At 42.3% G+C, this 26,595-nt stretch overlaps 1 protein-coding gene across 4 annotated transcripts in view; it reads left to right on the top strand.

Moving 5' to 3' along the window:
* b4galt3l2.L (UDP-Gal:betaGlcNAc beta 1,4- galactosyltransferase, polypeptide 3 like 2 L homeolog) overlaps window positions 1-26,361 on the top strand; it is a 63,362-nt gene extending 37,001 nt beyond the window's left edge. For 2 of the 4 annotated variants that reach the window (XM_018226638.2, XM_018226640.2), the window contains 6 exons: window positions 3,791-4,463; window positions 20,973-21,208; window positions 22,571-22,758; window positions 22,890-23,012; window positions 24,094-24,198; window positions 25,539-26,361. In XM_018226638.2, the coding sequence (XP_018082127.1) occupies window positions 4,199-4,463; window positions 20,973-21,208; window positions 22,571-22,758; window positions 22,890-23,012; window positions 24,094-24,198; window positions 25,539-25,689 (1,068 nt within the window). In that variant the 5' untranslated portion in view covers window positions 3,791-4,198 and the 3' untranslated portion in view covers window positions 25,690-26,361. Of the gene's footprint in view, window positions 1-2,829; window positions 3,007-3,534; window positions 3,678-3,790; window positions 4,464-20,972; window positions 21,209-22,570; window positions 22,759-22,889; window positions 23,013-24,093; window positions 24,199-25,538 lie in introns of those variants that run through there. The other 2 variants (XM_041569744.1, XM_018226639.2) reach the window with 2 other exon arrangements.
* The last annotated feature ends 234 nt before the right edge of the window (window positions 26,362-26,595 follow it).

Genomic DNA, 26,595 nt, shown 5'->3' with positions numbered 1-26,595 from the left:
GCAACCAGATGGCTTCTGACTCTTTCCAGCTTTCAAATGAGGGTCACTGACCCCATCTAAAAAACACATGCTCTGAAAGGCTAAATAAATATATTGTTGTTGCTACTTTTAATTACTCCAGGTTCTATTCAGGTCTCTCCTATTCATATTCCAGTCTCTTATTCAAATCAGTGGATGGTTGTTAGGGTAATTTGGACCCTAGCAACCAGATGGCTAAAATTGCAAACTGGAGAGCTGCTGAATAAAAAGCTAAATAAGTCAAAAACCACAAATAATATGAAAATTGTCTCAGAATATAACTTTCTACATAATACTTAAAGGTAACACAAAGTGAACAACCCCTTTAAAGGAGCAGTAAAGGCAACATTCACCAAGGGGTGCCAAAACTTAGGCACCCCCAGTGATTGTATTGACATAGTATGTATTGGTGATCGTATCGGCAGAAAACTGCCCTGGCCTGGAGGTTCTTTTCAGAAAAGAACCTCCAGGCCAGGGCAGTTTTCTGCCGATACGATCACCAATACATACTATGTCAATACAATCACTGGGGGTTACATAGTTACATAGTTAACTAACTAACTATGTAACTATGTAACCCCCAGTGATTGTATTGACATAGTATGTATTGGTGATCGTATCGGCAGAAAACTGCCCTGGCCTGGAGGTTCTTTTCAGTGATTGTTTTCCTGCATTTTCTTTCTTCTCGTATCTAAAATGTGAGAAAAAAGCTGACACTTTCTCTCTGCTGCAAATGCATTGGCCCTGGGATTTTAAAGTAAAAACCCAGAAACCCTTGGAGTAGTTGTGGGGGGAACTTTCATTGAAACCATTTGCTTACACAATACTTTGTAAGGGCTCTTACTCACGAGCAGGTTGAGACGCAACATGCTGCATTTTTCCTGCGTTAAGCGCCTACACGCGCCTGTGTGAGTACAGCCCCATTGGAAAAAATGTAATGCGTCTATTCCTGCGCTCCCCTGCGGCTGAACGCAGAAAAACGGAACACAGGGGAGCGCAGCTACATCCGCTCGTGAGTAAGAGCCCTAAAGGTTACAGGGTGGAGAGTTTTAAGGGTCTTGACCCCTGTCTGAAACAAAAGGGACAAAAGAAAATAGAAGGGAACCCTGTTTAATTACACAGGAATGCGTTCGAACTGGTAAAATTAGATTTTTTTTTTTTTTTTTTTTTAGTGGGGGAAAAAAACTTGATTTTTTTTTGGGATTGAACCCAGATGCTGCAAAAAGTCAGAATCCGCAAATCTGGCATCTCAGACCTGCCGAGGTGGTCTGCACTGGAATTAGCCTGAAAATCCAACTTTATTTGTTATAATACACATGTTTAAGTGACTCGTGTGACAGAAATGACATCACTAAGGGGCACATTTACTAAGTTCGAGTGAAGGATTCGAAGTAAAAAAAAACTTCGAATTTCGAAGGTTTTTTTTTGGGTACTTCGACCATCGAATAGGCTACTTCGACTACTACTTTGAATCGAACTATTCAAACTAAAAATCGTTTGACTATTTGACCATTCGATAGTCGAAGTACTGTCTCTTTAAAAAAAAACTTTGACTACCTACTTCGCCACTTAAAACCTACCGAGCACCAATGTTAGCCTATGGGGACCTTCCCCATAAGGTTTTTTCATACAATTTCTGATTGAAGGAAAATCGTTTGATGGATTAAAATCCTTCGAATCGTTCGATCCGAAGGATTTAATCCATCGGATTTTTCCATCGATCGATCAAAGGATTTGCGGTAAATCGTTTCGACTTCGATATTCGAATTTGAAGGATTTTACTTTGATGGTCGAACATCGAGGGTTAATTAACCCTCGATATTCGACCCTTAGTAAATGTGCCTCTAAGTTTATAAGGATATAATTTACAGGGTATTCATGTCTCTTGTGTATTATATCATTTTTATTTAAAGGGGTTGTTCACCTTTGAGTTAACTTTTAGTGTGATGTAGAGAATGATATTCTGAGAAAATTTGCAGTTGGTTTTCATTTTTTTATTATTTGTCGTTTTTTGAGTTATTATGCTTTTTACTCAACGGCTCACCAGTTGGCAGTTTCAGCAATCTGGTTGCTAGGGTCCAACTTACCCTAGCAACCATGCATTGATTTGAATAAAAGACTGGAATATGAATAGGAGAAGATCGGAGCAGAAAGCTAAGTAATAAAAAGTAGCAATAACACAATACATTTGTAGCCTTACAGAGCCTTTGTTTTTTAGATAGGGTCAATGGCCTCCATTTGAAAGCTGGAAAGAGTCGGAAGAAAAAGGCAAATAATTAAAAAAAACAATAAAAAATAAATAATGAAGACCAATTGAAAAGTTGCTTAGCATTGGCCATTCTATAACATACTAAAATTTAACTTAAATGTGAACCATCCCTTTAAGGAAAGCTTTTTTTTCACTCCTCTACACTAGCACCATGCCTATTTTATTGCTTGAGGCAGCATGCTCTCGCACAAGGGACCCCCATACCCAACACCCGCCATTATCAGGTGCTAAGTACAGGGATCCCTTTGCATTGGATATCTTGCACAGTTATAAGGGTGCTGTCCTGTGCAACTGCCATGCCTCCTCTTTCATAGTAATATAGTAACTGTCTATATTTAGTTGGGAGTCCACACCTGATTTCTATGTATCCCAAGCCAAGGGGACTTGCCCCAGTTCACAGGCAATCAGCATAGACAGACGGCACTTCTGGAATAGGTTTATTGGGGTTACTGCTGTAAAAACCTAACGCGTTTCGGGAGTAGATCCCTTAGTCATAGGTTAACCTATCTTTGACTATAGTAACTGTCGCCTTTCTTGAGCAGAATCTGATTCAGATACCGATTTGGAGAGGTCTAAAGCTCCCCATAGACGCGACGATTCTTCTTGCCGAACGACCGATTTTAGGGAAGCCCGACCAATCCTTCGAAGTTAGTGGGATTCGAACGATCGTACATCTTACGATTTTTCGGCCGACATCTGTCAGGAAATTGATCGACCAGGTCAGAAAATCTTTGTCGGTCCCAGTGCAATGTATCTATGTTTGCAGGGCCAAGCAGACAGCTCCCCTTTGTTTTCTTGGCAAATTGGTCTTTTTAGTTGATGGTAAATTCGTACGATCGTTCTGAGAAGATCGTGGTCTGACGATCAGGATCTGATCTTTTAAAAATCTCAACATCTATGGCCAGCTTATGTCTGCAGGGCCAAGCAGGCAGCTCCCCTTTGTTTTCCTGCCAAATTGGTCTGTTTAGTTGATGGTAAATTCGTACGATTGTTCTGAGAAGATCTCACGATCAGGATCTGATCTTTTAAAAATCTCAACATCTATGGCCAGCTTAAATCCTGGACGTGGGACCATTAACTAATGGGAACCTGAAAAACAGTCCTACCTTCGGCTCTTAACTGTTTGTAAACCACAGGCGCAGCAGTAAGTTTATGGGTTGGAAATCTGATACCGTTTCCTGAAGGAGTTAATGCTCGGTGCAGGGGGGGTTGGTGCTCCTGCTTCCTTTTATTAGTCATTGCTTCACAATACTAGCACCACTCCTTCCCCTGCCCTGTGATCCTACTTCCATCTGGGCGGGACCGGGCTCCTTTAAAGCCTTTGACTCAGCGTAGAAGTGTGATCTGACAGCCGGTACAATCCGTGTGTACTTTAGGCAGCAAAAGGCTGGTAGGTGTCCCCAGAATGACTTCCGAGTTATAATAATCTTGGCACGCAACATTTATGTGCTTTTTATTGTTTTATCATTTTCTCTAACATCCGTCTTCTTTTATTTGTTACAGACTTGCAATCTCCAGGGCTTCTGGTGCTGCCGCTGAACTCCCATGTACGTCCAAATTCCTTCGCTTATCTGGAACTGTGCCTTTGGCTATCGATAGCCTTCTCACAACCACGAGCCAAGTCTCCAACGTCGCCTTAATCCACGTTTAAAAGGAAATCGCCAGCAATACGTTTATGTGGACAGTTTCGCCATCTGAATTCTGCAACTGGTGCCGTTTTTTTTTACAATATATTTTTACCATCTATAACAAAGTTCTGTTTCTTGGTGATGCTATAAATTGAGAAGAGGGGGGGTCAACAGAGAACAGAATGTTCCCAAGCTGCTGCTAATTTTTCCCTGAATATTATTTATTTTATTTTTTTTGTAATTCAAAGCCAATTCTTCCAAAAAAAAAAAAAGGTGGACAAAAATGGTGATGGCTAAGGGTCGCTACCTGCTTCTATTCCTCTGCGTGCAGCTGGTGGTCATAGCTCTGCTGTATAGGGAAGGCTACAGGAAAAGGGTGACTTATTTCTTTGGTATATTTTACAAGGGGGGGACTGCCTCTATGGGACTCATCAACCCCCTCAATTTATCCCAAGCTGGGGACGTTTACGCCAATCTCAGTTTAATATCCAAATCTTCGCTACGGGATGACGAGTTGCCATACTGTCCTGAGACCTCGCCTTTTATAGGTAATTCGATTTTTTTTTTCTTATAACTGTATAAATTGTATCACTATTGTACCCGCTATTCCAGACTCTCTAAAATCATTACATTGCGTACAATGTTTAGTCACTATCACCCTGTTTGTTAACCTTGGCTTCCAAGTTGCTGCAGAATTATAACTTACAGCATTCATTGACCCTTGATTCTATGTTGAACCGGTTTTGGGAGTTGTAGTCCTGCAACAACCAAGGTTGAGAGTCAGTGGGCTTGATGGAAGGGGTTCAAAAACAAAATAGGTTCCAGGCGACAGCCATGAGAACTTGGGTCTGTGCAGATACTTGTTGCTTATTAAATATATTATTATTTCCACGATGGGAAAGGTCAGTGGGGCTCGTTTATAAACACTGGGCAAATTTGCACCTGGGTAGTTACCCATAGCAACCAATCAGTGGTTAGTTTTTTTTTTTTTTTTAAGCCAGCTGCAGGTTAAACAATGAAAGCAAACATTTGATTGGTTGCCATCGGTTTCTGCCCAGGTGCAAAATTGCCCAGTGTTTATAAATGAGCCCCTGTGTGTTTACTCAGGGATGGATCGACAGATTTAGGGATGGATCGACAGATTTAGGGATGGATCGACAGATTTAGGGATGGATCGACAGATTTAGGGATGGATCGACAGATTTAGGGATGGATCGACAGATTTAGGGATGGATCGACAGATTTAGGGATGGATCGACAGATATAGTCATGGATAGAGCGATATTGGGATGGATAGAGAGATATAGGGATAAGTATCTATATATAAATACAGGGATAGATATAGGGATAGATAGACCCACCCGCTGGGCAGCATAAGCTATGCCCATATGTAATTTTAGTAAGTGATATTCTAAGACAATTTGCAATTGGTTTTCATTTTTTTATTATTTGTGATTTTTGAGTTAAGCTTTTTATTCAGCAGCTCTCCAGTTTGCAGTTACAGAAATCTGGTTGCTAGGGAGCAAATTCCCCTAGCAACCGTTGAATACTGCTTTGAATAAGACTGGAATATGAATAGGAAAGGACCTAACTATGAGTAATAAAAAGTAGCAATAACAATACATTTGTAGCCTTACAATGCATTTGTTTTTCAAATGGGGTCAGTGACCCCCCCCCCCATTTGAAAACTAGAAAGAGTCAGAAGAAGGCAGCAAATAATTAAAAAAAACTATACAAAATAATAAATGAAGTCCAGTTGAAAAGTTGCTTAGAATTGGCCATTCTTTAACCTACAAAATTAATTTCATGACTTAGTGTAAATGAAAAAAAAAGGTTCCGCTGCTTGAAATGCTGCACCCAGATACATTGCCTTGGCCCGGGTGCAGACACTCGTCGTGGTGCCAAAATAACCAGGCCGAGATCCGCTACAACTGGCAGTAGCGACTGGCAGACTTGGCACCTGTTACATTGTAATTTCTAGTTATGGCTTGTAAGATTTATGGTTATTGTTGTCACTCAACTTCCTTTCCTGCAGCAAAATAGCTTTCCTGTATTATGAAACATAATTATTTCTTAGTGTTGTGGGGGGGGGGGGTTTCCAATGTCGACTATGGGAAGTCTGCTGGGTATTCTTTTTTTTTTTGCTGATGCTACCGAAGCAGTTTATTGGCAATAGATTAGCCACAATAGTGCAAGCTATAACACTATATTTATTCTGCAGAATGCTTTACCATACCTGAGTAAACCGCTCAAGAAGCTCTCTCTGTTTGTTTAGGATAGTAGCTGCCATATTAGCTTGTTGTGACATCACTTCCTGCCTGAGTCTCTCCCTGCTCACTCATTGCTCTGGACTCAGATTACAGCAGGGAGGGGAAAAGGGATAGGGAGGAGGAGCAAACTGAGTATGCTCAAGCCCTAGCCCTGGAGGTTTAAACTGAAAACAGGAAGTCTGATACAGAAGCCCATGAGTACACAATAGAAGGAAAGAAATGTGGTGTTTCTATTGACAGAGGACACAGAGCAACATTACTTTAAGGGTTTACTGGTGTATTTTTATAGACCTTTTTGATAAAACCTACTTCATTTTAAACTTTCCTTCTCCTTTAATCGTGTTGCCTCTCAGCTGATGGCCCATGTGCCGTCACAATTTAATGGCAGAGCATTATATCTTCGGGCAGAGACACACGGTCAGATTCGGGGAGATTAGTTGCCCAGCGACAAATCTCTTCTTTCGGGGCGACTAATCTCCCCCAACTGCCTTCCCGCCGGCTCGAATGAAAATCACCGGCGAGATGGCAATCTAATCACTTCGGGTGACTTCGGAAAACAAAGCGATCAGAGTGCCATCCCGCCGGCGATTTTCATTCTAGCCGGCGGGAAGGCAGTTCGGGGAGATTTGTAGCCGGGCGACTAATCTCCCCGAATCTGACTGTGTGTCTCTGCCCTTACCCGTTCAGCTGTAACTCTACGTCTGCTGATTGGACAATGGAAACTTGGACCAGAGTCAGACACCCCCTAACTGCAGTGAATTTATGGGAGCCGAGATGTGAATCTGAGCCAAGACACAACCAGACACAAAAAATGGAAACACATTCTGTTTTTATCTTTCATCTCCTGCCAGAGGACAGACACCCTGTAAGATTTGTATGTAGCAAGACAGGTCCCAGTCATGTTCTCAGCTCTGGAATGTGTTCCGTGCCCCGTGGGATTATATAAGGCCAAATGATTCCCAATATGTAAGTTGACAGTTGACTTCTGTTTAAAACTGAGAAATGACAGTTTTGCCGTGGGTAAATAAGTGTTAAGTCATATCTTAGAGGCTCGTTTATTAAAGGCCAAATTTCAAATTTGTGTGAATTTTTAAAAACTATACTAAATTCGGATATATTCTAAATTCGACTCGAAAAAAATTAGAATTTTCAATTCGACCCTTAAAGGGGAACTATAGCTTCCTTTCCTAGCAGATGAATTAGTTCTCACTAAAATAACTGATTCCGGTTAGGGATGCACCAAATCCAGGATTCGATTCGGGATTGGGCCTCTTTCAGCAGGTTTCGGATTCGGCCAAATCTTTCTACCCAGCCGAACCGAATCTGAATTTGCATATGCAAATTAGGGGTGGGGAGGGAAATTTCTTGACTTTTCGTCACAAAACAAGGAAGTAAAAAAATTTTCCCCTTCCCACCCCTAATTTGCATATGCAAATTAGGATTCGGTTAGGTATTCGCCGAATCTTTCTCAAAGGATCCATAATTCCGGTACTAACAAAATAACTGCCTTTTGCACAAATCCTGCATGTAGAGAGACACGATGTCTGGTGATTTTAATAGAGTGAGCTCTAATACATCTTCTAGGCAAAAGAAGCCCCCCTATAAGATATATTGGATCTAACTGTCAATAAATATCTGACACCCAACTGCTGCATGAAGAGAGAATGAGGAGAAACAGATGTTGAGAGAGGTATAATGAAGATAAACTTGATTATTTCAGAAACAGTACAGAATATTTAATTGATTGTATTTAGAAAGTTTCTTATTTCCGTATGCTGAAGCTAATATTACATTTTCATTTTCTCAATAGTTCCCCTTTAATAAATCTGCCCCTTGCTGTTTCTGCAGAATTTTGCTGTGTGTGTGGGAGCTGCCTATGTGCTTATCTAAACTAGGGCTTGCTCTGCAAATATCGGCTGGTTAATCTATAATAGCACTTTGCCCCCTGCCAGGTGCTTATTGATTCATTACAAGGGAATGGCCGCTTTCTATTTTATTTGTCAATGCACCGTCCATTTGCCGGCATTAAACATAGGTGTATGACGTTTTTATACCCATATAGACGTACCTAGGTGTAAATTGGGATACATGCTTTGATTTGGGCAACTTTATTGGTTGGAATATGGGCAGCTTTTTCTAGACTAACGCTTGGATCCTGCACAGATTCCGTCTCCAGACCAGAGCATGGGCTCAATAACGTTTCCAAATCATCCCTTGTGAATCCACTTCTCCATAGTCTGTTTTGTTTCCCGTATTTGCAGACAGGGGTGTAGCTTTGTCTACAGTTCAGGTTCTCCCTGTTTTACCTGACCTGCATGTAAGAGCTTTAAATTACCTGCATTCATCGTTTCGTTCCGCTGACAAAAGGGAATTTTGTTTAGAATGAATGCATCGTGCTCCTGTGTAATAGCCCAAAGTGTACCCTAGCAGTTTTTCTGGTTTTCAGTGTCTCAGCCCAAGACTTTGCACCTTGGATTTGGTCTACCCACTCACTCGCTGCTTAGCGCTGGATTTAAAGGAAAATTATATCCCCTGAACAATGTAGGTCTCTATAAAAACATATTGCATAAAACAGCTGATATGTAAAACCCTGCTTTATGTAAATAAAATATTTTCATTATAATATAATTTTTTACTAGTATGTCCCCTTGGGTAATCCTAAATAGAAAATTGCAATTTTAAAAAATAAGGGCTGAAATATTCATTTTGGGGATAAAGTTTTCCTTTGAGGTGGACCTGCTCATCCAAGCTGGACACTCAATGACCAGTAGGGGGCTCTGGGTCGTGTTTGAGACCCCCTAATGCAGGGGTCTCAAATGAGCCACATTTATATGTAAAAAGAGTTGGAGAGCAACACCAACACGGGGTTCCAAATAAGTGTAGCCTCTATATGGACTGGCAGCCTACAGGAGACTCTGTTTGGCAGTACATCTGGTTTTTAGGTAAGAAAAACTTGCCTCCAAGCCTGGAATTCAAAAATAATCACCTGCTTTGAGGCCACTGGGAGCAACATCCAAGGGGTCTTTAAGCAACATGTTATTCACAAGCTACTGGTTGGGGATCACTGCACTAGTGTAATGGGGTGCAGTTTTGCCTCTTGTTGCCAAAATCCATGGCCTTTTCCCTTGCTGTTGGCTATAATTAGCCTGTTATCCAGAATGCTATGGACCTTTGGTTTTCCAGATAAAGGATCTTTCCGTAATTTGGATCTTCAAACCTTAAGAGGCAGATTCACTAAAGGAAGAAGTGGCTAACGGTAGCGACAATTCGCCAGCGTTGCCACCCACAGGGACATCACCAATTCACTAACGGGCGAATGGAGTCTATGAGAGGCGGCCTTTCCGTAATTTGGAGCTTTCTGGATAACGGATTCCATACCTGTACTCCTTTTTGCCATCTGTCCATTTGCCTTGAACAAACCTTTTTCTCCGGTGGGGATAGGGTCCAAGGCACACGCTCACATTCGGGAGATTAGTCTCCCAGCAACAAATTTCTTCAGGGCGACTAATCTCCCTGAACTGCCTCCCGCCGGCTAGAATGTAGATCGCCAGCAGGGTGACACTCAGAGCGCTTTGTTTTCCTTGCCTCAAGTAATTTTCGGGCTACTTTGGAAAACGAAACGCTCTGAGTGCCATTCCGCCGGCGATTTACATTCTAGCCGGCAGGAGGCAGTTCGGGGAGATTAGTCGCCCCGAAGAAGAGATTTGTTGCCGGGCGACTAATCTGACGGAATCTGAGTGTGTGCCCTGACCCTTAAATTTTTGATCATGAGCTGTTACATGGTTGCCAGGCTATAATGGCAAGTGAATGGAGAGCTGTGATTAGAGCCCTAACAACTATCTGTGTTGTAAATATTCACCCCTCCAGGGGACGACAACTGACACTCTCATAAAGAACACGCCGCTGGCTTTTGTCTGGAGAAAACAATGTAAAACAAATAGCAAATGCAAATCTCCAAGTTTAATGTAACAGGCCCAAGGCTGGTGGGAGGGATTAAAGTCCTTTTTGTTATGTATAATGAGTCATTTTCCCTTGATATGATTATTAATGAATACGGCTGCCTTCTGTAGTAGAGCTTAATTGGAAATTTCACCCAAAAGCTGTTTTCTGCATAATGAAAGAATGTGTCATTCTTGGCAACTTTCAAATATATCCTGATCAAAAAGAGGGATTTGCAAATATAAAGCAGTAGCGGTAGGGCTTTTAATATTCTCCTGAAACAATGTAGCAGAAGCCGGCTGATAAACAGAGCTGGAGGTAGAGTCCTGCGCGGGTCCATTTTTTTGGAACCTGAACCCGCATTCTTCCCTGCTACCCGACCCGCAAGTACCTTATCGGCAACCCAGACCCGCGACCCGCAGGCCATCAAGAATCAGGAAGTGCTGTCATTGTAAACCGGGAGTGACATCATCAGAAGTAGACGTGATCAGAAAAAAGGACTAAAAATCGCTACTGAAAAGACCAGCGGCCCAACCCACAGAACCGCCGACCCGTGTCTATACCCGCACCCGGAACTTCTACCCACAGGGCACCGCAGGTTTTTGCGGGTAACCAGCGGGTACCCGACCCACTGCAGGACTCTAGCTGGAGGGGAACTGACTTCTCCTACATTGTTTAAAAAAAAAACAGCAAACGGTTATAAGCAGCAATTACAAAAATCACTTGAAAACCATTGTATGTAACGAATGTATATGGGGAAAGTTGCTTAGAAATTATTTTTTTCTTACATTATGCAAAATCATGGCATCGTTTGATTAACTCTTATATGGGAAATCACCTGAAAATGTCTGGTTATGTGGACAGACCTAAGGGCAGATTCGGGAGATTAGTCGACCGGAGACAAATCTCCACTTCTTTGGGGGCACTTAGTTTTCCGAAGTCCCCGAAGGGGAGGTGGGAGATATCAGGCTTAATCCAATCGTCATCCCCTAAAGCCAAACGTTTGGGTTACAAGAGCTTGAATAGGAGCTGTCGGGAGCAAGGATCACATTAACTAACTTTTCAGATAGGAAAACCAAACCTTCACAATCAACATCTGCCCGTTTTTCGCCCAGATATTAGTCAGTTAACCGGACCCCCTATATGGTCAGGTAAGGTGCTGAATCGTCATCTTCAATCTGCCCATGTATGGCCACTTTAAAGGGGTGGGCGCATAACCGATTACAATGTTTCATCCATTATATGCAGGAAAGGACATCTTAACCTATACCAGACATCTTTTTACTGCAGGTTTTTTTTCAGGGGAACTCCATAGTGCCGTTAGAGCAAATAATACGGAACCTGATGATAGAATGAAACATTATTCCTTCTACCTCGCAATGACACGACTTGCGGTGTTGGATGTACATTTACCATATGTTTGTTTTTCCATATTTGCTTTGAATTCCATGGTTGGATGTACAAACAGCAGCTTTTTTTAATGTATTTTTGGAAGCGGTGCAGAAACTGCTTTTTTTTGCGAGCGATGCATATTTATGAGACATGCTTGTGTTTTCTCCCAACCCCATCTGTTGCTGAAGAGCCAAATTCTCCACTAAGTTGATTGCAGGCTGACTCCTACTCCCGCAGTCCATGCTGAATATTGACTAGGAAGCCCTTCAGCTCCTCCATGTTTTTCTTCCATTTGTTTTCCTACAGCTAGGCTCCCACTGGGATAATGGGCTTAGTTTTCTACCCAGTGCCCTTAGTTGCCATATCATATAAGCACTTGCTAGGGAATGCTGCTGATCCTGCAGGGAACTCCCTTGTTGCCCAAGAGGTCAAGGCAGGAATTTGGCTCTTGTGGAGTCACAGGTCATATTGCCACAACACACGATTGACTAGTTGCATCAATTAGCCAGCAGCTAATCACTAAGAACTTCCATTGGGAACAACTCATAGAGGCACATTTATAAAGGGTCGAATTTCAAATTCATGTGAGTTTTTAAAAACTTCCATAAATTAGAAATTCTACCAATCTAAATTTATCAATAAAATCAAATTTATTTTTTCAACTCGGACGAATTGAAATCATCAAAAACTCGAATGGAATTCGAATTATAAAAACTCGATTCGAGTTTTTTCTCCAAAAAAAAAAAACTCGAATGTCCGGAAGGCTCCAAGCATCACCACATTGATCCCTGGAACTCTCCCATTAACTTATTCAGTAATTGGGCAGGTTTTATGTGGCAAATAGTCAAATTCGAGTTCTTAAAGCGTCAGCGTATGATAAATCTTGAAATTTGAATAAAAATTCGAATTGAGTTTGGATAGTTTAAAATTTTAATTTGAGAGGTTTGACCAAAAGAAATAATTTGAAAATTAAAATTTTCACTTCGACCTTTAAATCTGCACCATAATCTATAAGACTAGGTCATTCAACTGATCTCCAAGGAAGGAACAGGAACCGCTCAACAAATGATACCCCACAAGACTCCTTAAGAGTAGTTCCACACTACTGAAGTTCTCATGAATCATCAGATAGGCAGCTATTCTCGTCGAAACTTCTGGGGCATCATTTGTTTGGGGGGGCCCTACAGCCCCTGTTCCCTTAATAATCGTAGCTCCACCTCTTGTTCCTAGACGCTGTTAGAACATCACGTGCTATAGATAAGCCTCGTATAAGTATAATATCAATAGGTAAAGTGATAGGAGTGATGACGCAGGCTGTAATTTTGCATCATGTAATTATTTGGGATTAAAAGTTCAGGTTCCTCTTGTGCCAAATTTCTTTCCTTGTGCTTTGGATTAACACAACTAGAACTGTTTACTGATGCCAAAGGTTTTTTTCTTCTTCTTAGAATTAGGGCCAAAACGCTACTGGTTTAACCAGTTGCAGTCATGTGATGTATTTAGGACATAAATCGCAGCTGGTTGGGTTTCAATTTGGGAAGTTACCCTTCTTTTTGTTTGGAAATTGAGCAGATGTTGCCCCCCTACTCCAGATAAAATAGTTTTGTTCAATTATCTGAGCATGTATGGTGGCCCACCAGTGCCAACTGTTAACCATGTTTGGGAACTGGGCTGGTACACCATGTTGGCTGCCATGTTGAAACAAATAAACAATATGGACAATAGACAATAAACAATATGGACAATCCGTAAAGTGCATAGGCCACCATGTGCTCTCTCTCCGTGTGGCCAGTGGATTGATATCGGGCGAATGGGCAGTGGATTGATATTGGGCGAATGGCCAGTGGATTGATAGCAGGTGAATGGCCAGTGGATTGTTAGGGGATGAATGGCCAGTGGATTGTAGCGGGCGAATGGCCAGTGGATTGATAGTGAGTGAATGGCCAGTGGATTGAGATCGGGCGAATGGCCAGTGGATTGATAGCGGCCAGGGGATTGATAGAGGGTGTATGGCCAGTGGATTGTTAGGGGGCGAATGGCCAGTGGTTTGATAGCAGGTCCCGGACATCTGGAGGGCCATATTTACTCCTGACTTGTTGATTTTAACCCCTGTCCAGTGGGTGGAGGATTTGCAAATTGGGCTGCCCAGACTGACCCATTACTTGGCTCATGTGGTAGAACCATTCTGCTCCTGTGGCCAAAGATACAACGGCATTAACCGGCCCATTGGAATGTTATCTGCTCTGTTCTGAACTGAAATGTGGAGTCATGAGACACGGGATAGATGTTGGTAGAGGGATGGGCAGCCTGCGTCTATATCTGCCCTTTTAATTAAAGGACACGCAAATAAACCAGTGGGTAAAAGGCCATGTATTTTTATCAAACCATGAAACTGGGAATTGTGCATAAAATCTGTATGTAGGTGAAACTTGTCCATGAAGGAACAGTATTGATAGCTTTGAACTTTGGAGTTGGAGAAGACATAAAGGGGTTGTTCACCTTTAAATTAACTGTTAGTATGATGTAGAGAGTGGTATTCTGAGACAATTATTATTATTAATTTAGCTTTTTATTCAACAGCTTTACAGTTTGCACCTTCAGCCATCTGGTTGCTAGGGTCCAACCATCGCTTTTGGGTTCCTGAGCTTGTGCAACAACACTGTGGTTTCAAACTTGCTGCTTAAAGGGCATGTAAAGGCAAAAAAATAAAATCCCATTTTTACTTTCTTTAATGAAAAAGAAACCTATCGCCAATATACTTTAAATAAAAAATGTGTACTGTTTTTATATGAAATCTGACTGTATTCAGTGAAATTCTCCCTTCATTTACTGCTGTGGATAGGAATTGTCAGACAGTCCCTAACTGCTCTGCAGGGAAACAATCATACTTATGAACAGCAGGGGGAGCCCCCTCCTTACTTTCTAGCCATGCAGAACTCAATCAGCTTTGTTTGTTTCCCTGTTTTGATCATTTACAACGATCCCTAAGCAGCCCAGACCACACTGAGCATGTTCGTAGTCTTGGTCTTGCAAAGATGTTTAACAAAGTTACAAGATGTAGCCAACTTTGAAAGCATAAATTATTTGTTTGATTAGGTTTGTGGTGCAGTAAGTTCATGTTTAGTATACAGAATTTCTAGCCTTATTCTATTTTAGACTTTACTTCCCCTTTAAATGATCACTGTATTTGTATGATGTGTGTTACTATGTGAGGGTGGTAAGTGATTGTGTTCTCTGGGTGGGGGGGGGGGATGCCCACCAATACATTTCACTTTCCTTATCTTTTAAACATATGAAAACCTTGTTAATGTGAATAAAAGTCTATTATAATATAACTACTGAGGAAGAGAGATAAGAATGCTGAGAACGCTGCAATTCCTTTTGGAAATTACCTTTATTCCTTAACCAGAGCAACTTGTGCTGTTATTCTACTAACTTTTGCGTTTTGAATCTTAAATTAAGAAGTACTTTTTTATATATCTCCAAGATAGGTACAGGTGTAGGATCCCTTATCTGGAAACCCGATATCCAGAAAGCTCCGAATTACAGAAAGGCTGTCTCCCATAGACTCCATTTTATTCAAATAATCCAAATTTTTAAAAATGATTTCCTTTTTCTGTGTAATAATAAAACAGTAGCTTGTACTTGATCCCAACTAAGATATAATTAATCCTTATTGGAAGCAAAACCAGCCTATTGGGTTTATTTAATGTTTAAATGATTTTCTAGTAGACTTAAGGCATGAAAACCCAAATTAGGGAAAGATCCATTATCTGGAAAACCCCAGGTCCCGAGCATTCTGGATAACAGGTCCCATACCTGTATAATAAAATAATATTTTTATTTTACGGTCTGGACTCTGCGTTATCTGTTCCTGGTATTTTGTATAACATTTGCAATCTGTTATTACACTTTCCCGATCTCCGTTCCTATCTTTATACACGATTTACTGTCTTAAACGAGGCAGATGGCATTTTTTTTTTGACGCACGCGCCATACAAGTCTATGGGCGTCATTTTTTTGGCAAAACTAGGCGAAAAAATTCACCCATCCCTACTTACGGGTGACCTGCCCCTTTAAAAGCAGGATTTTCTTGTTCGGTTTATAAGAGCAGTGAGTGTGGGGGGGGGGCAGGAAACCTAGAAGTGACCAGGAATTGCAATGCTAAGGGTGAAAGAAAATGAGCAGAAGTGAATGACTAATTCAAATTCAAAAACTATTTAAAAAAGGATAAAAGAAGACCAATCGAAAAGTTGCTTAGAACTGGCAATTCTATTATATACTAAAAGTTAACTTAAAGGGATTCTGTCATGATTTTTATGGTGTGGTTTTTATTTCTAAATGACACTGTTTACACTGCAAATAATTCACTCTACAATATAAAATTTAATTCCGGAACCAACAAGTGTATTTAGTTGTAATATTGGTGTGTAGGTGCATCTCAGCTCATTTTGCCTGGTCATGTGATTTCAGAAAGAGCCAGCACTTTAGGATGGAACTGCTTTCTGGCAGGCTGTTGTTTCTCCTACTCAACGTAACTGAATGTGTCTCAGTGGGACCTGGATTTAAGAGTGCTGTTCTTAAGCTGGCCATAGATGCAAAGATCCGATCGTACGAATCATCGTACGGTCGGACTTTCCCATCTCCCGACCCGCCACTAACCATTCAGATCAAAGTCTTACCAGTCAGATTAGTTAAAGAACAGATCAGCAATGTTCTGCCCCTGACAGCAATCGTACGATATCTATGTCCAACCAAAGCTAGTGACAGTCTCCCACTGAAAATCGTACGATCGGCAATACACGCAGAGATATTATCGGCAGCCGACAGAAATTTTCTAACCTGTCCGATCGACCAAACGACCGATCTCCGCCGGACGAAAAATGTCGGGACTCTCCACACACGTTCCGAAAATCGTACGAATCCTCGATTCGTACGATCAGATCTTTGCGTCTATGGCCAGCTTTAGATCTACCAGGCAGCTGTTATCTTGTGTTAGGGAGCTGCTATCTGGTTTCCTTCCCATTGTTTTGTTGTTAGGCTGCTGGGGGGGGAAAGGAAGGGTGGTGATATCACTCCAACTTGCAGTACAGCAGTAAAGAGTGACTGAAGTTTATCAGAGCACAAGTCACGTGACTGGGGGCAGCTGGGAAACGGACAATATGTCTAGCCCCATGTCAGATTTCAAAATTAAATATAAAAAAATCAGTTTACTCTTTTGAGAAATAGAAGAATTCTGATGGAGCAGCGCTATTAACTGATAGGTTTTGAAAAAAGCTTTTTTTCCCCCATGACAGTATCCCTTTAAAGGTGAACCACCAGTAGCTCCCCATCTTCTTTTCTGCTGATTCACTGCACATGCTCTGTGCTGCTGTCACTTACTGAGCTTAGGGACCCACTCACAATATACAGTACACATAGAATAGAAATGTCACAATATAAGGCTGATTAGTAATTAAGACACATAATTACTACATGGCAGCACAGAAACCAGTGCAATTAGCATCAGAATTTAATAATCAGCAAACCTGTAGCATCAGCTTATATTACAGCCAGGGAAGCTCATTTTCTGCTGGATAATTAGTGACGAGCCCTAAGCTTAGCTTCTCAACAGCCAATCGGAGCCCACTGAGCATGTGAGTGTCACAGACACTTTCCAAGATGGTGACCCCCTGTGACAAGTTTGAAGTCCTGGATCATTGCTGCTATTGACAAGCTCAAACTTTAGCCTCGTGCAATAAGTTCACTATATAAAATATGACATTTGTAGCCACCTTCATTTTTAGGGTTTAGTTCTCCTTTAAGGTTACTGCATTACTGCCTGGGGAGGTTGTGAGTCTGCCTAATGGATAATTCTTGATGGAAGATCCTTACACCTTGAAGTCTTAAGATTAAGAGTTGGAGCTGCCTTGCACTGATCGCAGGCTGACAGACAGCAGCTGATGTCTCCTATTACCCGGCGGATATTACTCAGCTGCTGAGCAGGGGCAATACAGGAGGTTTCCGGTGGCCCAGTTTCTACGATTCTGACTCCTCTCCAAGTTCAGGCACCTGCTGTGCTGATGGTACGAGCCAGATGGCAGCTGTTGCATGCCAGGGAGATCTTTCCATTGGCAAATCTCACATATGTCTAGTGTTTCTGCTGCGGCTTCAGCGGGGCCCCGTTTCATCTATACATAGCAGCGGACAGCTGTTAAACAGCACAGGATTTAAAGGGATACTGCATCCGTTAATAGCACTGCTCCAGCAGAATTCAGCACTGAAATCAGTTGCTGAAAAGAGTAAATAGATTTTTTTTATATTTATTTGTGAAATCTGACATGGGGCTAGACATATTGTCAATTTCCCAGCTGCCCCAAGTCATGTGACTTGTGCTCTCATAAACTTCAATCACTCTTTACTGCTATACTGCAAGTTGGAGTGATATCACCCCCCTCCCTTTTCCCCCCAGCAGCCAAACAAAAGAACAATGAGAAGGTAACCAGATAGCAGCTCCCTAATACAAGATAACAGCTGACTGGTAGATCTAAGAACAACACTCAATAGTAAAAACCCATGTCCCACTGAGACACATTCAATTACATTGAGAAGGAAAAACAGCAGCCTGCCAGAAAGCATTTCTCTCCTAAAGTGCAGGCACAAGTCACATGACCAGGGGCAGCTGGGAAACTGACAATATGTCTAGCCCCATGTCAGAATTCAAAATTGAATATAAAAAAATTTGTTTGCCTTTTGAGAAATGGATTTCAGTGCAGAATTCTGCTGGAGTAGCACTATTCACTGATGCGTTTTGAAACAAACATGTTTTCCGATGATAAACTTTAATAATAAAAAATGAAAACCAATTGCAAATGATCTCAATATCACTCCCTACATCATACTAAATGTTATTTCAAAGGTGAACAATCCCTTTAAGGACAAGTAACCAATCAAATACTAGTTTCTGTTACAGGGCTCTGAATATTTCCCAGCAGGCTGTTGGGGGCATTTGTGAAGGTGAAAGTAATTCAGAACCACTGGCCAGGGTTACCTAGGGGCAAAAACCTCCATTCAAAAAAAAAAAAAAGCGCCTCTGAAATACGATGGTTTTCCCTGTACTTGAACTCCAGGCCCTTATTCCCTGTACTTGTGCTTTTTACATGCCAATTCTAAGTCCTGAGGTGCAGGAGACTGCTGAGAGTTCTTCATGTAATTACAAGTAACGAGTTACAGCTAATTACCCGGCAAACATTGATCGTGACTCCAGAGTCTAAATGTTAGAGAGTCTTCACATTAAAGGGAATCTTCTTCCTTCTGTGATGTTCTTCTAATTCTGACTTAGCACAGCTTTGGGGACCTGTTACCCAGAATGCACGTGACCTGAGGTTTTACGGTTAGTGGATCTTTCTGTAATTTGGATCTAGTCTACTAAAAAAAAAAAAGCTTTGAAAATGAATCGAGGCGAAACAAAGCACAGCATGTGATTTCATCTTAACCCTGTAAAAATAGGATTTTGTCACATAATCGAGATGGAATGAGGGCACAGTTTATTAGAGAATGTTCCTTTCCGTCTCTAATTCAGTTTATTCTGAATGTTTCCTTCAGACGGCACAATAGCAGTTTGTGGCTCCATTTGTCTACAGAACCTGCTCTATTCAAGCACATGGGTGGGAGCTGCCCTGTCTCTTACACCGTTAATGTTTCTTACCCGTTAGTGTCTCTTGCCCGTTAGTTTGTGTCTCTTACCCTTTAGTATCTCTTACCCTTTAGTATCTCTTACCCATAAGTATCTCTTACCCGTTAGCATCTCTTACCCGTTAGTATCTTTACCATTTAGTATCTCTTACCCGTTAGTATCTCTTACCCTTTAGTATCTCTTACCCTTTAGTATCTCTTACCCTTTAGTATCTTTAACCTTTTAGTATCTCTTACCCATAAGTATCTCTTACCCGTTAGCATCTCTTACCCGTTAGTATCTTTACCATTTAGTATCTCTTACCCTTTAGTATTTCTTACCCTTTAGTATCTTTAACCTTTTAGTATCTCTTACCCATAAGTATCTCTTACCCGTAAGTATCTCTTACCCGTAAGTATCTCTTACCCGTTAGTATCTCTTACCCGTTAGTATCTCTTACCCGTTAGTATCTCTTACCCGTTAGTATCTCTTACCCGTTAGTATCTCTTACCCGTTAGTATCTCTTACCCGTTAGTATCTCTTACCCGTTAGTATCTCTTACCCTTTAGTATCTCTTACCCTTTAGTATCTCTTACCTTTTAGTATCGCTTACCCATTAGTATCGCTTACCCATTATTATCTTTTAGTATCTTTTACCTTTTAGTATCTTTTACCTTTTAGTATCTTTTACCTTTTAGTATCTCTTACCTTTTAGTATCTCTTACCTTTTAGTATCTCTTACCCTTTAGTATCTCTTACCCTTTAGTATCTCTTACCCTTTAGTATCGCTTACCCTTTAGTATCGCTTACCCTTTAGTATCGCTTACCCTTTAGTATCGCTTACCCATTAGTATCTTTTAGTATCTCTTACCTTTTAGTATCTCTTACCTTTTAGTATCTCTTACCTTTTAGTATCGCTTACCCATTAGTATCGCTTACCCATTAGTATCGCTTACCCATTAGTATCTTTTAGTATCTTTTACCTTTTAGTATCTTTTACCTTTTAGTATCTTTTACCTTTTAGTATCTCTTACCCTTTAGTATCTCTTACCCCGTTCGCACCTCTTACCCCGTTCGCACCTCTTACCCCGTTCGCACCTCTTACCCCGTTCGCACCTCTTACCCCGTTCGCACCTCTTACCCCGTTAGCACCTTTTACCATTTATTTTAAGTAGAAGAGTGGGTGCTCTTGTGTCTCCATTCCTTTTTTACATTCGGTGAGGAGCTGCCATATTGTTTCTCTTAGACAGTGGCTCATAGTGAAGGTTATGCAGTTCCTCCAAAGAGGCTGTTGGAGACCTGATTCCATGTAAAGCTGAGGTTATACATATTCAGCAGGTACTAACACTGCAGAGCTTACACTCTAAAGAGCTCCTTGCTGGGTGAGGTTACCCAGGGCCAACCATCATAACATACGAGGGTCCTACAGAGACCCATCAGGAGAGAAGTGAGGGCCCCCCATGAGTACAGTATTGTCTGCAGGCAAATGACTGTACAGAATTTCATATAAATATAAGGATTCAGCTCCATATCAGAGTCATGCTGATGCCTTTCCTCTTGCCCGACCAATTGTGTCAATGCTTTAATAGTCGGGAATATGACGCCTTTCCCTTCGACTCTCCTTAATGTGTGTGCGAGGGTTAGTCCTGCTGATCTGTAGGAGATCTTAAGCATTGTCTTAAAGGGCAAGCGCACTAGAACAGGACTCACCCCCCTTCCTGTTGGGGGACGAGGCTGAATCCCAGGACGTGTCGTTTTGCTTAAAATGTGCAGTCGGCTGACTTTTTTTTTTTTTTCTTTAGGGGGACCAATAAGAGTCGTGTTGCCGGAGAACTTGTTACTGGAGGAAGTTGAGCGCAAAAACCCGTATGTGACCAAAGGAGGGCGCTACAAGCCACCCGACTGCGAGTCAACTCATAAAACTGCCGTAATCATCCCTCACCGCAACAGAGAGCAGCACCTTAAATACCTGCTTTACTACTTGCACCCGTTTCTGCAGCGGCAGCAACTGAACTACGGGATATATATCATCCATCAGGTGAAGCCCAACATCTACGCCTTTAAACAAGCAGTGTCTGTCATTTGCAGTGTGTTAGAAATCAACTGTCCTTCACTTCCCACAATGCCTTGCATCTGTCTGGGGTACCCTTACTTCCCAGGTGTGTTAATCATAGAGCAAGCAATGCATTGTGGGAAGTGGAGGCTCGGTTATTGATGCAATGGGAGGAGCAGTCGGGCAATTGTAAGAAACAGGAAGTGCTAAGAATAACAACTACGTTACAACTGAACAATAACAATTTTTTTAATGATTGTGCAAGGCAAATTTGTTCAGAATTACATTTCTGTCTTTATGTGAAAAAAACTGTGTTCAGATACAGTGTCCCTTTAAGACTTTAAGAGTCGTGGTGGAAGGGGTTGAGCATGGCAAATAGTTCAGTAGACGATTACAGAACAATGCAGACCGATGCCCTTAAAGGGGGTGTTCACCTTTAAATGAGCTTTTAGTATGATGTAGAGAGGGATATTCTGAGATAATCACAGATATGTTGAGTAAGAACACAGGCCATTGTGTGGGTAAGAGTCTTGGCCCGGAATCACTGAATTGTTTGACTCTGTAGCAGATCAAGTGATTAGTATGGGCCTGCATTCATACACCCGCATTCATACACCCGCATTCATACACCCGCATTCATACACCTGCATGAAGGCCTCGGGTTTCCTGTGAGGTGTTCTGTGTATTGGGAGTGGCATTGTACTCTAGTACTTGTCTTTATGGGGTCTGCTTGTACTGTGAGGCCCAGCCTGAAGGTCAGTTAGGGGGAGGTTTGGGGGGAGTGCTTATATGTGCCCTGGTACCCCTGGAACTATAGCAGGGTGACTGTTACCCCAATGTTTCTATATATCTGTAACCTTGTTATGAGCTAAGGGGGCCCAGTCTGAAGGCCAGTTGGGAGATTTGGGGTGAGTGTTTGTGCCCTGGGTACCCCTGGAACTATAGCAGGGTGACACCCCAATGTTTCTATATATCTGTAACCTTGTTATGAGCTAAGGGGGCCCAGTCTGAAGGTCAGTTATGGGGAGATTTGGGGTGAGTACTTATTTGTGCCCTGGGTACCCCTGGAACTATAGCAGGGAGACTGTTACCCCAATGTTTCTATATATCTGTAACCTTGTTATGAGCTAAGGGGGCCCAGTCTGAAGGCCAGTTGGGAGATTTGGGGTGAGTGTTTATTAGTACCCTGGGTACCCCTGGAACTATAGCAGGGTGACTGTTACACCATATTTGGGGTGAGTGTTTATTAACCTTATAAGGACCAACCAGATCCCATCACATGAAATAGTAGTTAAGAAAGTTGTAGCATTCTAATTATAAGTGACTATTTGTGTGTTTCTGTTGCAGGCGGGTAATTTCACTTTTAACCGAGCGAAGTTACTGAACGTGGGCTTCAAGGAGGCCATGAAAGACGAGGATTGGGACTGTCTGTTCTACCACGACGTCGACCTCATTCCAGAAGACGATCGCAACCTGTATACGTGCGACAGATTCCCCAAGCACGCCTCCATCGCTATGGACAAATTTGGATACAAGTAGGTGCTGGGGTGTAGCACAATAACACTAAATAATAACCTAATTGCCATTTATATAAAAGCGACTAGTAATTTGTGCTGCCGCTGCGTGTGGTTTATATGTGACAATTATGTGTATTGTCCTATGGCAGGTTACCTTACAAATCCTACTTCGGTGGAGTGTCTGCCCTGAGCCCAGAGCAATACATGAAGATGAATGGATTTCCCAACAACTACTGGGGCTGGGGGGGTGAAGATGACGACATTGGCATCAGGTACAGAGATGGGGGGGGATGTGAAACCTCATACGATGGGCAGAAGCATTAGAGAGCGGGAGAACATCACATCTCTCGTAGAGATCCACAGACAGGGGGTGTGTCTGTGTCTCTGCCTGTCTGTGTCTCTGCCTGTCTGTGTCTCTGCCTGTCTGTGTCTCTGCCTGTCTGTGTCTCTGCCTGTGTCTTTTTCTCTGCCTGTGTCTTTTTCTCTGCCTGTGTCTTTTTCTCTGCCTGTGTCTTTTTCTCTGCCTGTGTCTTTGTCTCTGCCTGTGTCTTTGTCTCTGCCTGTGTCTTTTTCTCTGCCTGTGTCTTTGTCTCTGCCTGTGTCTTTGTCTCTGCCTGTGTCTTTGTCTCTGCCTGTGTCTTTGTCTCTGCCTGTGTCTTTGTCTCTGCCTGTGTCTTTGTCTCTGCCTGTGTCTTTGTCTCTGCCTGTGTCTTTGTCTCTGCCTGTGTCTTTGTCTCTGCCTGTGTCTTTGTCTCTGCCTGTCTGTGTCTGTGTCTCTGCCTGTCTGTGTCTGTGTCTCTGCCTGTCTGTGTCTTTGTCTCTGCCTGTCTGTGTCTTTGTCTCTGCCTGTCTGTGTCTTTGTCTCTGCCTGTGTCTTTGTCTCTGCCTGTGTCTTTGTCTCTGCCTGTGTCTTTGTCTCTGCCTGTGTCTTTGTCTCTGCCTGTGTCTTTGTCTCTGCCTGTGTCTTTGTCTCTGCCTGTGTCTTTGTCTCTGCCTGTGTCTTTGTCTCTGCCTGTGTCTTTGTCTCTGCCTGTGTCTTTGTCTCTGCCTGTGTCTTTGTCTCTGCCTGTGTCTTTGTCTCTCTGCCTGTGTCTGTCTCTCTGCCTGTGTCTGTCTCTCTGCCTGTGTCTGTCTCTCTGCCTGTGTCTGTCTCTCTGGATGTGTCTTTGTGTCTATCTGGATGTGTCTTTGTGTCTATCTGGATGTGTCTCTGTGTGTATGTGTGTACACAACAGGCTAAATCCAGAGGGACAACTGTAACTGTAATATAAACACTATGCACAACATTTATATACAGTAGGTGATTACAGTTCAGTGTTCTTCATCATTACCCCATTCTCTCCCTTTCTCCAGAGTTGCACTGGGCGGCATGCTGATATCTCGGCCTTCAGTCCAGTACGGGAGGTATAAAATGATCAAGCACGGCCTTGACGAAGGCAATGAGCAAAATCCCAGAAGGTACGGGTTTCTTTTTTTGAAAATTGTTCTTTTTGCCCCCTTGTGGCTGCTACTGTCCTCCTCTAACTGTCCTCTTCGCTCTGTGCCCCTCTGACTGTCCTCCTCTTACTGTACCCCTCTAACTGTGCCCATCTGACTGTTCCCATCAGACTGTGCCCCTCTGACTGTCCCCTCTTACTGTACCCCTCTAACTGTGCCCATCTGACTGTTCCCATCGGACTGTGCCCCTCTGACTGTCACCTCTTAAGTGAACAATATGGCAGCTCCCGCCTGTGTGTATGTACATATGGTGTATACAGAGACGTTGGGGCAGGCAGTACTTGTTATTGTGCTGTCCGTTAGGGAATGAATAATGAGAGCTGCTACTAAACACAGTGGATTTACTCACGGGGCACATGCCTGGCACAGACACTTATTAACTAGTACTGACATTGGCACATTTCTCTGTATAAATCAGATGTGAGTCTATTACCAGCTCATTATTATAAGTCTTGGCACCCGGCTCCAATCATTAGTTTTTATGCTTTCCTTTGTGTTTCTTGGCCCTGAACTCTGGATATTGCGGAACATTAACATATTTACTTTATAATCTTTTTGCCCAGTTTTTGATCACAAGCCCCTCCCCTTCTATTTCCATATATTCCACAATGTCCTCTTGTCTGTCATTGATAACAGCAGAACTGCAGGACATGTTGCTAATGTTTCTCCATAACTTCCATCCTTGTCCTTTATTATACAAGTCTTTATATACTTAATGGGACCATGGGACGTTACATTATCCCTTAAAATTCCCTGCTTGGTATTCCTATTCTGATATAGTTACAGGGGAATACCTATGCTGCCATAGTTTTATGGGATCTCTCTGTACAGACTATGAGCAAACTTAGGGGCTGTTCCTGCTGAATTGTGCTTAGTACAGGGAATACCTATGCTGCCATAGTTTTATGGGATCTCTCTGTACAGACTATGAGCAAACTTAGGGGCTGTTCTTGCTGAATTGTGCTTAGTACAGGGAATACCTATGCTGCCATAGTTTTATGGGATCTCTCTGTACAGACTATGAGCAAACTTAGGGGCTGTTCTTGCTGAATTGTGCTTAGTACAGGGAATACCTATACTGCCGTAGTTTTATGGGATCTCTCTGTACAGACTATGAGCAAACTTAGGGGCTGTTCCTGCTGAATTGTGCTTAGTACAGGGAATACCTATGCTGCCATAGTTTTATGGGATCTCTCTGTACAGACTATGAGCAAACTTAGGGGCTGTTCCTGCTGAATTGTGCTTAATACAGGGGAATAATTACCATATTGTCCCTAAGCCTTTCCTCTGCTCTCCCGTAGGTTTAACATGCTGGCTAAGACTCGGAGGACATGGAAACAAGACGGAATGAACTCGTTGCAGTACGTTTTGTTATCGAAGGAGCTGCAGCCGCTTTACACTAATATCAGCGTTGACATCGGCACAAACAAGGGATTGAAGCCCCACACGTGAGACCGGCGTCTCATCCCAACACTCGTTGCCTACTTTTTTCGGAAATCCTTTTATAGAAGTGTGAGCAGCAAGTGAAGGAATTCAGCAGCATTATTGCCTTTGTATAGAGAGAGATTTCTATTGGCTTTTTCTGTCTTTTATCTGAGACTTGAGACTGGAAATCCAAAGAATGAATCCAGTGTTGCTCGTCCGACTGTACAGCGGGGGGGGGGGGGGGGGGGGGGGCTCGTCTTTCATCTCTTGCGGCAAATTGTCTACGACTGACTTGTGTGACCCCCGACCTCTGAGACTTGTCTATAGCGAGGGGTCGGCCGTGTTACAGACTGGGATCACACTGCGTGGCCAGTGACCAATCATTTGCTTTTCTACAGGATTTGTGTCTCGTCTCTATGATCCTCCCTCCAGCTCAGTCACACGGGGGAGAAACCCCCTCATTGTATCCAAAAGTGCCGTTTCTATCACAAGTGGATTTTACTCGATGCTCCCTCCCTTTTTCTTTTCTTTTAAACCAGTTTCACTCACGATTATTCAATCCAGAGATTCTTTGACACTTTAAAGGAACAGTTAAAGGATAAGTAAACCTTTAAAATAAATGAATGTAAAACTGATGAGTGTTATTCTAAGAAATATTACAATTTATATTCATTATCAAGTTTTTTTTTTTAAATTCCAAGATATTAAGGGATACATGTACTGTTAATTTGAATGAATTTTGTTATAACAGCGCCACCTGCTGGTCAGTTTCCCACCAGTCTGACCACCAAGTAGTCAAGGAAGTTGTCAGGAGAAAGAAAGAGGCTGATGTTCTTCTGCTTAGGAATAAAATTAGAAACCTTTCTCACATCTTTCCTAAGCAGAAGAACATCAGCCTCTTTCTTTCTCCTGACAACTTCCTTGACTACTTGC

Source organism: Xenopus laevis, chromosome 7L, assembly GCF_017654675.1.
Source record: "Xenopus laevis strain J_2021 chromosome 7L, Xenopus_laevis_v10.1, whole genome shotgun sequence".
In the NCBI taxonomy this organism is placed as follows: domain Eukaryota; kingdom Metazoa; phylum Chordata; class Amphibia; order Anura; family Pipidae; genus Xenopus; species Xenopus laevis.
This window is presented reverse-complemented; position numbering and strand designations above follow the sequence as displayed.